This window comes from Mesoplodon mirus (genome assembly GCF_964341445.2).
Source record: "Mesoplodon mirus genome assembly, chromosome: 2".
NCBI classification, from domain to species: Eukaryota; Metazoa; Chordata; class Mammalia; order Artiodactyla; family Ziphiidae; genus Mesoplodon; species Mesoplodon mirus.
This window is the reverse complement of record NC_138977.1, coordinates 62,068,688-62,081,788: the sequence shown is the minus strand read 5'-3', so window position 1 is coordinate 62,081,788 and position 13,101 is coordinate 62,068,688. Positions and strand designations below refer to the sequence as shown.

General features: G+C 33.1%; 1 protein-coding gene across 5 annotated transcripts in view; it reads right to left on the bottom strand.

Moving 5' to 3' along the window:
• The window catches only part of ADK (adenosine kinase), a 510,898-nt gene that overhangs the window by 146,963 nt on the left and 350,834 nt on the right, over nt 1–13,101 (bottom strand). For all 5 annotated transcript variants that reach the window (XM_082639748.1, XM_082639752.1, XM_082639750.1 and 2 more), the window contains exon 7: nt 8,228–8,398. In XM_082639748.1, coding sequence (XP_082495874.1) covers nt 8,228–8,398 — 171 coding nt within the window. The remainder of the gene's footprint in view (nt 1–8,227; nt 8,399–13,101) is intronic.

The window sequence follows — 13,101 nt, the reverse complement described above, 5'->3', positions numbered from 1 at the left end:
TAAATATAATCTTTATAAACAGAAATCATCTGTGAGATTCAAACACTAGGTCTATGTGGGAGAGTTTTATCTAAAATGTAGCATCCTTAATATGTATGAAATAATTAAACTGAATTCTTCTGCCCAATTTTCAAGCTGTATTTTACTGTTTAAACTCTATCTTAAAGCGCATTGTACCGGTAATGTGACGTTTCACTGTGGAATTAAGTGGTAACTCTTGACAAAGCAGTTATTATCATGAGATAATTGACCTTGTTTGAGAGTTAAGTATCCTGAAGCAAAGTTGAGTGTACTTAATCCTGGCAGGTTAATTATCTAGTCATTATGGAGCCTTGAAAAGTATTACTCTTAAGAACCATTTGCAAAATGACACTATTCAAAAAATGTTCTTAATTTAATAAAAATGAAAAACAAGAATAATCAAGTTCTTTAGTCATGTACTGCTAGATTATGACTACAAAGCAGACTGCATTAGCAGGCATCAATGAATATAATTACCTGCATGTAGAATGTCCTTTTTTAAGCTGAGTCTAGGTAACAAACGGTTGTCTAGGTAACAAATGGTTGTCGCAGAAGGGAAATGCTTTCAACTTTGAAGATGTCAGAAACAAATTAAAAATACAATGTAACATTTAAATAATTTATATATTATGGTAGTTTCAAAACTACTTTAACAAGGACAACCAATAAATTCAGATGTGTAGTTTAAAAGTATAAAATGCAATTTAACAGGTTACCAAGAATTTTTAATTGAGCCAACATGAAAATTTATCACTATGCATTTCTGAATCTCAGTTAAAATAAGTCACACAAATCAAAATCCGAATGAGATGCTACATTACACCCCTTAGGATGGTTATTGCCAAAAAAATGGAAAATAGCAAGTGTTAGCAAGGATGTAGAGAAATAGGAACCCTTGTGCATTGCTGGTGGGAATCGTAAAATGGTGCAGCTGCTGTGGAAAACAATTTGGTGGTTCCTCAAAAAGTTAAAAAGAGGATTATTACCATATGATCCAGCAATGCCACTTCTACATACCCAAAAAACCTGAAAGCAGGGACTTGAACAGATACTTGTATACCAGCAGCAGCAGCATTATTAACAAAAGTCAAAGGTAAAAACAAACTGAATATCCATCAATGGATGAATGGATAAACAAAGGGGAAACTCTGATACATGCTACAACATGGATGAACCCTGAAAACATTATCTTCAGTGAAATAAGCTAGACAGACAACTATTGTGTGATGTTACTTTTTGAGGTACCTAGAATAGGCAAATTCACAGAGAAAGCCAGTAAAATAGTGGTTATCAGGCACTGGGGGAAAAGGGGAATTAGCCGTTATTGTTGAATGGGTACAAAGCTACTGTTTTGGAAAGATAAAGAAGTTCTGTGAATAGACAGTGGTGATGGTTGCATAACACTGTCAGTGTACTTAAAGCCGATGAATTATACACTCAAAAATAGTAAATTTTGTTATATATTTTTTACTGTGATAAAAGAAAGAAAAAAGTAAATCACATCAGTTAATAATTTATACTTTGTTTTTATCATATTAATGGAGTATCGGTATTCCTGTGAATACTTCTACTTTGTTTCAGAATGAGCTCAACCAAATATTTTCAGATAATCCTTAGAGGAGAATCCCCTTTTCCCTGGGCAAATCAAACAGAGAAAAGAAACAGTAGGGGTGAAAGAAGAGAAAAAAAAAATCTAGCTTGTAAGGCATTACAGTTGAGCCTGTTAACAATGAAAAGAATAACTAGCTAAAATTAATGTTTGGGATTATATTATTTTAGATTTCAGAACAAGGACTTGCTGATTTATAGTAAAATTGGTCAGTGTTACTGACTATTAGAACATCTGAGAAAAATGAATTCACAGTTTTTGTAAAAAACATTTTTAGGCTCTAAGAAAAAATTTAAAAGATCTAGTATTTCTACACAAATCCTTCACTTTACGTATGAGGAAATGGAAGGAACAGTAGTTAGCTAATAAGCAAATTGATTAAATTTTTAAAATTTAGTTTAAAAAGTCTATAAACATTTTATTAATATATAATGATATATCATTTGCTAATATTTAAAGTAGGGTCAAGACTTTTAATGTGTGTATGCTGACTGATATTCTAGAGCCTTTCTTATAGAATCAGATCCATAATTCATGGTTTATGAATTTCACTTTTAGTTTCTTTAAAGGAGAGCCAAAATTTGAAGACTTCTATGGAGTACTCCTGAGTGCAGATATTTATAGTTTCTTCTTCCTTTAATCTTTAAAACTTTTCATGCCCACACCTAATTCAAGAACAACTTTTTAAAGCAATTTGTCTTTACTGAGTTTTGTACCCAAACTTAATTCATTAAACTAATTCTCACTCTATTTGCACTCTATTCTATTTTATCAGATTATATAATAATTAAAAGCAAATTTGTAGGAAGAGAAGTTAGTCTATCAGAGAATAGCCTAATAGTGTAATAGTTTTTCCTTATTCACTTGGCACTACTTATTATGTTTTATCAAGGGAATGGAGAGTGCATGTTATTCAAGCAAGTTAGTTAAGTGAAACTTAAGAGAGGAATAATAACAATACTGCTAAGAACACCTTCAACACTACCTAACAAAAACTGAGCACAGTTGACCTTTGAATAACACCAGTTTGAACTGCACGTGTCCACTTATATGCAGCTTTTTTTCAACAGTAAATACTACAGAACTACAGGATCTGCCATTGGTTGGAACCTCAGGTGCAGTGGAACCATGAGTACAGGGAGCCGACTATAAATTATATGCAGAATTTTTATTGCCTTTAGAGATGGCAACCCAACCCCCTGTGGTTTTCACAGGTCAACAGTACTTTCTACGGACCAGAAGGGAAGTCCCTCATGGCTTCACTTAACATTGGTTCTTTAGAGCTTTTTATATGAACTCTAATTTTCCCCATTTTTAAACTTATGTAAATGGAATCATACAGTACGTATTCTTTCAAAAAAGCTTTATAAGGTATAATTCACATATAATGATCTGCACAAATTAAAGTATCTAATTAGATAAGTTTTGACACATGCATAAAGTCCTGAAACTACAGCCACAATCAAGATAAGGAACACATTCATTACTTCCAAAAGTTTTGTTACGTCCATTTGTGATCACTGCCTCACAGCACAACTCCTTCCCAGGCAACCATGAATCTGCTTTCTGTCACTACAGTTTGAATTCTCTAGAATTTAATCTAAATGGAGTTACACAGAATGTACTTTTTGCCGGGCAGCTTTTTGAGCTGCCAGAATATAAATATTTGCCATTATAATATATATATATATATAAATTTATATAAATATAAATATTCTGCCATTCATCCATGTTGGTGCATGTATAAATACTTCATTTCTTTTATGGACTAGTATTCTAGAGTATGGATATACCACAGTTTGCTTATCGCGTCGCCAGCTGATGGACACTGAGTTGTTTCTAGACTTTGGATGTTACAAATAAAAATTCCTATAAGCATTTGTGTATGTGTTTATATGTACATATACTTTCATTTCTCTTGCGGGGGGATAGCTAGGTCATATGGTAGGTTATATATAACTTTGTAAGAAACTGGAAAACTATTTTTCAAAGTAGTTGTACCATTCTGCATTCTCACCAGCAGTGTATGACAGTTCTAGCAGCTCGTGCAAATATCTCGTATGGTCATACTTTTTAATGTTGGACACCTGAATAGTTGTTGCATATTGTATGGGCTGAAGTTTTGCTTTTTTGGATATGGATATTCAATTGCTATAGCATAATTTGTTAAAAAGACTATTATTTACAGGATTGCTACTGAAATTTTGTTAAAGAATCAACAGTTGATCTATTTCTGTACTATCTCCTCTGTTCCATGGATCTATTTGCCTATCTTCAGGCCAATGCCACACTGTATTGACTACTGTAGCTTTATAAGTCCTGACACCATGTAGTGTAGGTCCTCTGATTTTTTTTTTCAAAGTTGGTTTGACTATTTTAGTCCAGTGTTTTTCCATATTAATTTTAGAATATGCTTGTTGACTTCTAGAAAATGAACAAACAAAAAACCTGTTGGAATTTTAAATTAAATTATGTTGAATCCAAAGACCAATTTGAGACCTGACATCTTCACAATAGAGTTAAAATCCATGCACATGCCCTCTCTCTCCATTTACTTAGTCCTTTAATTTTTCTCAACAATGTTTTATAGTGTTCAGTATACAGGTTTTGTATCTCTTTTATTAGATTTATCCCAAAGTACGTTATATCTTTTCATAGTAATGGAAATAGTAATTTTAAATTTCAATTTCTGCGTGTTTGCTGCTACTATATAGAAATGCAATTGGTTTTTGTGTTTATCTTGTATCCCACAACCTTGCTAAACTCATTTTTATTTGTAATAGCTCTTTGTAGATTTCAAAGGATTTTTCTACAAAGATGAGCATGGTGTTTAGTAACAGAGACAGTTTTTCTTCTTCCTTTCTAATCTCGATGATTTTCATACCTTATTAGCCCTGACTAGAACCTCCAGTACAATGCTGAATAAAAGTGGAAAGAGTGAACATCCTTGCTTTGTCCCTGATCTTAGAGGAAAGTATTCAGTTTTTAATCATTAAGTATGATATTAGCTGTACATTTTTTGTGGATGTCCTGTATTGGGTTGAAGAAGTTCCATTCTATTCTTAGTACTCTGAGTGCTTTTTATCAGGAATGGATGTTGGATTCTGACATAGGTTTTTTTCTGTGTCTATTAAGATGGTGATCTTTTTTATTTTTACAAAGGTGAATTATATTGATTGGTAAACCAACCCTACAGTCCTGGTCATGATGAATTATCCTATTACTGGATTGAATTTGCTAAAATTAGGGGCGGGGGAAATGTCAAAATCCAACATCCATTCCAGATAAAAAGCCCTCAGATTACTAAGAATAGAAGGGAATTTCTTTAACCCAATACAGGGCACTGTATGCATATTGGGATAATACTGTTAGGAGGGACAAAAGGAGCCTCCTCTAGACTAATTTTGCCCCAATGGTGTTCTAAGCACTCTGAAGCTCATGAATTATGAGGTTCTCTACTCTAGCTAGTAGAATAAGAATGGTTACATGCTCTCTGTGCACTCTGAAGATTATTCCCTAGTATCTTCTCAGGTGGTTCTTTTTCCAGCCTTCATTAGTTTCCTCACAGCTGATCAGTACTCAGCTGAAAGACTTGGGTGGGACTCTGCAAATCTCCTGTGTTCTCTATGCAGCTCTTTCCTTTTGGGTGCTATGAATTGCAAACTCCAGCTGGCTAGCTGTTAGATTTCCTGAACTTCCAGCTCCATCTCTTCAAGTCAAAGAGACTGCCAAGCTCTATGTGGGTTCTCCTCTGTGCAATGGCCTAGAAATTCTCTTCAAGTGATACGTTGGGTTAATCATAGGGCTCATCTCATTTATTTCTTGTCTCACAAGGATCACTGTCCTTCATTATCTGTGAAGAGATAGCCTTGGTGGACAAGTTCTTCTTTTTTTTAAATATACTTTCTGAGGTTATCAGAAAAGCTTTAAAACATCATTAGTAGTACACAATCCTATGAAAAGGAAAGTGGCACTAGGTAGAAAATAAGAGTCAAGTGTGTTTGGTTTTAGCTAAGTGCTGATATTTTGAGAATTTATATTAAGCACAGTAGATTTGTTTGTTTTTTTTTGTTTGTTTGTTTTTTTCTTTTGAGAGAGAAAGAGGGGGAGAAGGACAAAGCAATCCTGTATGTATTCCCCGAGAAATATATTTCACACTTCATTGCAATTTAGAAATGAAATGTCCCTTGTTTCCTAGAGAACCGAAGATAGTTTATTATTACTTGAGTATTCAAGGAGAACAATGAAATATGAGATTAAAGAGATAAAGCTCATAATAACATATTTGCTTTTTTATAATCAAATATGGTATCATTTTTATTTATCCTCATTAAATTTCATCACTTAACTGGTATTTCCAAATCTATTAAAATTGTTGAAAGTCTCATTTTGACATTCAACTTACTTGGTATCTATTAACGTATTGCATTATTTACATTCTGTGCAATTGCATTATCTACAAATACAGCTTTATCTAAATCACTGATAGTTTACTTGAGCAAACACTGAAGCATATCACTAGAAATCTATTAATTTATTGGAGGACTTTTTGAGACTGGTTCAGTAAACTATCAAATACATCTAACTGCCCTGTATCCAATATTTATTATTCTATAATCCATATTATGACAGATCATCTCAAATATACTACACATTTACTGTTTATTGGTCTGCCATAATAGGTACTACATATCTGTTGAATTCATATGAATAGCAATCATACAAAAAAGTAAAAAGTTATCCTGACATGACTTGTAGCCATGTAGTAGCCTGTAACTTTACTACTTCCTCTTCTAGGTAGGGAAAAATAATTTCTTTAATAATCTATACAGTACTAAGTTCTAGTCAAACTTTAACTTTACCAATTTGTAGAATCAATCAATTTTTTAAATTGTGGTAAAATATACATAAAGTAAAATTTTACCACTTTAACAATTTTAAGTATTAAATTCACTGACATTAAATATATTCACAATGTTGTGCAATCATCACCACTATCCATTTCCAGAACTTTTTTTCATCCCAAATAGAAGCTTTGTACTCATTAAATAACTCCCAACTCCCCTTTCCCCCCAGTGCCTAGTAACCACTATTCTGCTGTCCTTCTTTATGAGTTTTTCTATTCCAGATACTTCATTTCAGAGGAATCCTTATAGGAAAACCAATAGGTGTCTGCTTGTATCTGCCTTATTTCACTTAACATGTTTTCAAGATTCATTCATATTGTACCATGTATCAGAATTCATTCCTTTTAAAGGCTGAATAATATTCCATTGTATGCATATACCAGATTTTATCTATCTATTCATCTGTTGAAGAACATTTGGTTTGTTTCCAACTTGTGGCTATTGTGAATAATGCTGCTAAACATTGGTGTAAAAGCATTTGAATCCCTGCTTTGAAGGTTTTTTGGTTATACCTAGAAGTGGAATTGCTGGATCATATGGTAATAATTCTCTTTTTAACTTTATGAATAACCACCAAATTGTTTTCCACAGCAGCTGCACCATTTTACATTCCCACCAGCTATGCACAAGAGTTCCCATTTCTCCACATCCTTGCCAGTACTTGTTATTTTCCATTTTTTTATTTTGAAAACAGCCATCCTACTGGGTGTCAAGTAATATCTTACTTTGGTTTCATAAGCATTTCTCTAATGATTACTGATGGTGAGCATCTTTTCACATGCTTATTGGCCCTCTGTATTGATATATCTTCTTTGAAGAAATATTTAAGTCCTTTGACCATTTTTAGATTAGGTTGTTTTCTTCTTGTTGAGATGTATTTGAGTTGTTAAGATATATATTCTGGATAATAATCCCTGAACCGATATATTATTTGCAAATTATTTTCTACCACCAATGGGTTGTTTTTTCACTTTACTGATAGTGTCCTTTGATGCACAAAAGTTTTTAATTTTGATGAAGTCCAATTACTTTTTCTGTTGACTGTACTTTTGGAGTTTTTTTAAACAATGAAGACCATTTTGATATCATCAGCATTTTCTGCAAACCTAATTATTCTTGGGCCTCTATTCTTTTCTATTCTTCAATGTCTCTGCCAAACTTTTAGCATTGTTCCCTGGTTCTATAAATGCTTTCCATCTTTTTTACATATGTTTTACAAATGTGAGCTCTTATTAAAGAGTTTTCTGTGTGCTCTCCAATGCTTTTTATTTTTGTTAAGGCTCCTCCTCATTTTCTTTTTAATTAAGGTCATTTGAGGTTGATGTTAAGGGCTAAGGATGAGGGCAAGGGTTGACTGATAAATGTTATGAAAATGTTTTTTATCTTGCTTGTGGTCACAGTCACATGACAGGTATGAATTTGCAAAAGCTCACAGAAATGTATAAGAAGAGTGAATTTTACTACATGTAAATTATAAACCTGAATAACTTAATCCTTTAAAAGACTAATTTTTTACTGTGTAAGAAATTAGTATATTCTGAAGGAAATACTAAAAGTACTGAGTTAGAGTGGTCCAAGCTGAGGCAGTTTTATTTAATTCTCAAGTACACAGTTTTTATTTATATATTTCTAAACATATACACAAAGAGAAACCAAAACAACCAGGTACTTAAAAAAAAAAATTACTCACCGTCTCATTTCCAAAGAGTATGTCAACATAAGGCATAACTTTCATCAATGATTCCTTGTAGATCTGACTAATAAATGGTGCAGACAGATTCAAAGTGAAAATTCTGTTGTTTTCAGAAGCATGGTGAGCCACTTTTAAAACTGACTCTGGGGAAACTGTGAGAAAAAAACCCTGGATAAAGAAAAAAAGGAAGGGAAATTAGAAATGCTATCTCCACAGAGTCACTCTCAGTGAGAATAAAAGAAACCTATACAAAATACAAAAGCCTATATAATGTAAACCTTAAAAATACAATTATAAAATGCAAGGCAGAAAAAAGCATTTGATTAGGAGAAAAGTTTATCACATGAGTACTATATGCTTGATATATGCCATTACATTAGAGAATAATACATTATTTATTTCATATTAGATTTGTATATTCAATACTGAAAGAATTCTAGGAATCTACATAAGAAAAAATATTTGAAAGGTCTCATTCAGGACAATAATTACTTTTAAATCAGAGAAATAGTAATGAAGGCAGATTAGATCCTTACAGCTTCTTACAGTTTGGATTCTTATTGTCAGGAAAGCTATATTTTAAAATACTATTTATCTGTATCTTAAACATTAGTAAGTCTTTTAAAATATATATTTATGCTTTCTAGATGTAAGAAAGTATAAGCAAAGACATGGATGCTTATATAGAAATCTGGTTTGGATGATGTGCAAGGAAATGAAGGAGTACACAAAGGGCAAAAGAAGATAAAAGTTTGAAAGCCCAGATGAGTTAAGAGCACGAAGGGCCTCGAGTGGCAGTTCAGGAGTCTATTAGGTGGAGTGGGGATGAATGAAGGGTAATGAAGTTTTCCTTGAAAGAAAGGAATAACAAGCTTAATAGGAGAATTCAAGGGAAGGTTACTCTGGACAGCAACAGTCAATAAAAGCCTGCTTTTGGCTTTGTTAAAGGAAATCATACTGGGAGTATTACACACTGGACTTAGCAATTGTTTAAGATGTGGGAGACAAAGGAAAAGAGTCAAAAGATTACTAAGATTCTGAATCTGGTTCTACTATTAATAGAAATAGAAAAATCCAGGAATTCCCTGGTGGTCCAGTGGTTAGGACTCTGCGCTTCCAATGCAGGGGGCACAGGTTTGATCCCTGGTCAGGGAACTAAAATGCCACATGCTGTGAGGCACAGCCAAAAAACAAAAAAACAAAGAACAAAAAACAAAGAAAAAAATAGAAAAATACAGAATAAGACCTGGCTTAGACATCAAAGAGTGTTTAGTTGTGGTCATACTACATTTGAGGTGTTAAGGGACTTCCAAATATATCAGAAAGCTGGACTCAGGAGAAAGGCCATGGAAGAAGGTGATGGTAAAAGAGGAGTTGTAATTACCAAGAAAGAAAACGTAGAAAAAGAAGAGGGCAAAGGACAGAATGGAGAAGAACCAAAATCAGGGGACAGAGGAAAGGGAAAAAGTAGAGTACAAGAGGAAGGCACACAAGAAGAACAGAAGCCATGACAGAGAAACCCAACAAGGGAAACTTTAAGAAGATACTTAAAGGCACCGAAGCTATCAATGGGTAGAGAGGAAAGGACTGAGCCAAAATCACAGGATTTGATGGTTAGGAGAAAGTGCTTAAGGTATGAAGATAAAAACAGATAGTTGTTTAAAAAAGAATGGTGAGAAAGTAAGGGTAAAGATAAATTATTTGGGGAGTTTTATCAGTGAATAATAATAGAATCATCTAAAATTCACTGAGCAATTCTTACAATCCAGGCACTATACTAAAAGCTCAACTCAATGTATATCAGCTCAATGTATATCAACTTAGTTATCATTTTTTCCTTACATAAACCTATGAGGTAGATACTGTTATTCTCTTTTTATGAATAAAGAAGGCAAGATAGGAAAGTTAAGAAAGGTTTCCCAGGTCCTACAGCTTATGTGTGATGGAGTTTGAATTCAAGTGATTCCAGAGATAATACCCTAGTTTTAGTAGATAACAGAGAAGAAAAGAGCAAAAAGATAATTTTAGTGGCAGAAGGGGAGTAGGAGAGTTGTTTTTAAGAACAGGGAAAGTTTGAGCATTTCTGCTCTTCAATGAAGGATCTACTTGGAGAAACAGAAGAATGAAGAAGCAAGAGAGGGAGGATAATTAGAGCAAGGAAGTAGGGAAATGGGAATGAGAAGAGGAGAAGAGCTACCTTATGTTAGAAATAACCATAAAAGTGTAAAGGAAACTTCTTTTAAAAGTTACAAAAGAGCTACTGAAATATTCACTTATAACTGAGGGACTAACCACTAACCACTTCTATCTTGCAAACTCAAAGAGTTTAAAGAGAAACAAGATTTTTTTTCTATTAGTTTCAAACTTCAAAATGAATATTAAAAGAACACTAAAAAATTAATTTTCTGGCAGGAGTCATGTGTACTGGGATCCACCTTTGAAGGGTTTCTTGCCCTTACAAATTCTGAAATATTAAGAGAATTTTATACTATAATTGTCTCTTACTAAAGTATTGCTAATGAAATTCTAATAAAAACATTTTCCTATCACAGTAACATAAAATTTTCTCATCATTTAAAAATTCTAAACCATTAATTCTTTACCAATATTCAAATATTCTAAAAGGAAACAAGTCTTAGTCTTAGGTAATATCATTTAATGTTTTCATCTTACTTTTTAAACCAAATACCATGCCACTTGCAAACTATGAGCATCCAAGCTGCTTTGCTATTTATGTCACTTGGAGAATTAAAATGAACAGTTTCTATAGCATCTTGTCTCCATAGTAATATGTATGTACTTGCTTTTTAGTCTTTCATTTAATGAGGAGAGTTTAAAGCTCCCCCCTCCCCCTGTTTCTCCCCAAACTGTTTCAGCATGAAATAAAAACCTCCCAGAGCTAGCATTCTGCCAGCTGTGGATTAACCACAGACAGCCATAGAATGGTCTACATAAATAGTAACCTGGTCAAATAATTAGGCTTCTCACCAACTTCAGACTGAAAATCTGATCTGTGCTAAAATACATCTGATTGTAATTTAAGGTACAGAACAGTATGCCCCAGAGTCTAAATCTGGCCTCATTCCAAATGTGTGTATGTTGTATGTGTGTTTTACTTTAAAATGCAACACAAGAGAATTGTGATGTGGACAGTAGAACTTCCATTTTCTTAATTTTACAAAGAATACACAAAAAACCATCAGCTTTTAATTGAGGCAAATTCATAATTTAAATTAATTCCATTTTTGAATGGTTTCTTGTTTTTCTTTAAGTAAATATTTAGTATTTAAACAATTTAGGATTTGTGCTCTCTTAGAGTGCACAGACTTAAAATTGATGCCAACCATAATTTTTCTTTCTAGATTTATATCCTTTGCTAGGCCACATGTTCCAGACCATTGTATCACCAAAACAACAGTGTTACAAAAATTTTTTTTTTCAAGTCACAGGTTTGTAATAAAAACAGGCCAATAGCTTATAGAGCTGTAGTTTAGAAAAATACTCTATATAATCAACAAAAATCTTGTAATTTTCAAAATAGGGATTTCAGTAGATACAACAATTAGCACTGCTACTCTTTGGCCCTAGGACCAATGAAAAGCAAAGTAGATTCCAACACTTAAGAGACTGGATAATATTAATCAGAATTGAGGGTGAAGTGAGACAATTTTATCCATTAAAATGGAAACTGAAACAGAAAAAAAAAGGCAGGAGTAGGAGGAAAGGGGAAAGACCAAGACAGAGCCAAAGAACCATTTTTATCAGAGCCAGACTTAAAGCTTGGAAATCTCAAGTATGTAGATTTCTCATTCAGCCACTCTGAGGATTTCTCAGGGCAGTTTAAACATGGGGGAATGTAAGTAATTGAAATATTTAAAATACTAAAAGAAAAGAAAAGAAACTGTTCATTTCAAATCATATCAAAAACAAAATACCCAGGAATAAACTTAACCAAGGAGGTAAAAGATCTACACTCTGAAAACTATAAAACACTGATGAAGGAAACTGAAGATAATACAAAAAAATGGAAAAATAGTCTGTGCTCATGGATTAGAATAATTAAAATTGTCAAAATGTCCATACTACCCAAAGCAATCTACGGATTCATTGCAATCTCTGTCAAACAACCCAAGGCATTTTCCACAAAACTAGAACAAATAATCCTAAAATTTATATGGAACTACAAAAGACCCCAAATTGCCAAAGCGATCTTGAGAAAGAAGAAGAGAGCAGGAGGAATCATGATCCCTGTCTTCAGACTATACTACAAAGCTACAGTCATCAAAACAGTATGGTACCGGCACAAAAACAGATACATAGATCAATGGAACAGAATAGGGGGCCCAGAAAGAAACCCACACACTTATGGTTAATTAAACTATGACAAAGGAGGCAAGAATATACAGTGGAGAAAAGACAGTCTCTTCAATGAGTGGTGCTGGGAAAACTGGACAGCTACATGTAAAAGAATGAAATTAGAACATACTCTAACACTGTATACAAAAATAAACTCAAAATAGATTAACCTAAATGTAAGACTGGATACCAAAAAACTCCTAGAGAAAAACAAAGGCAGAATACTCTTTGACATAAATCACTGCAATATTTTTTGGATTTGTCTCCTAAAGCAAAGGAAATAAAAGCAGAAGTAAACAAATGGGAATTAACTAAACATAAAAGCTTTAATACAGCAAAGGAAACCACTGACAAAACAGAAAGACAACCTACTGAATGGAAGAAGTTTGCAAATTATATTACTGATAAGGTGTTAATATCCAAAATGTTATATAAAGGCCTCATACAGCTCAATATCAAAAAAATAAGCAATCTGATTTAAAAATGGGCAGAAGATGTAAATAGACATTTTTCTA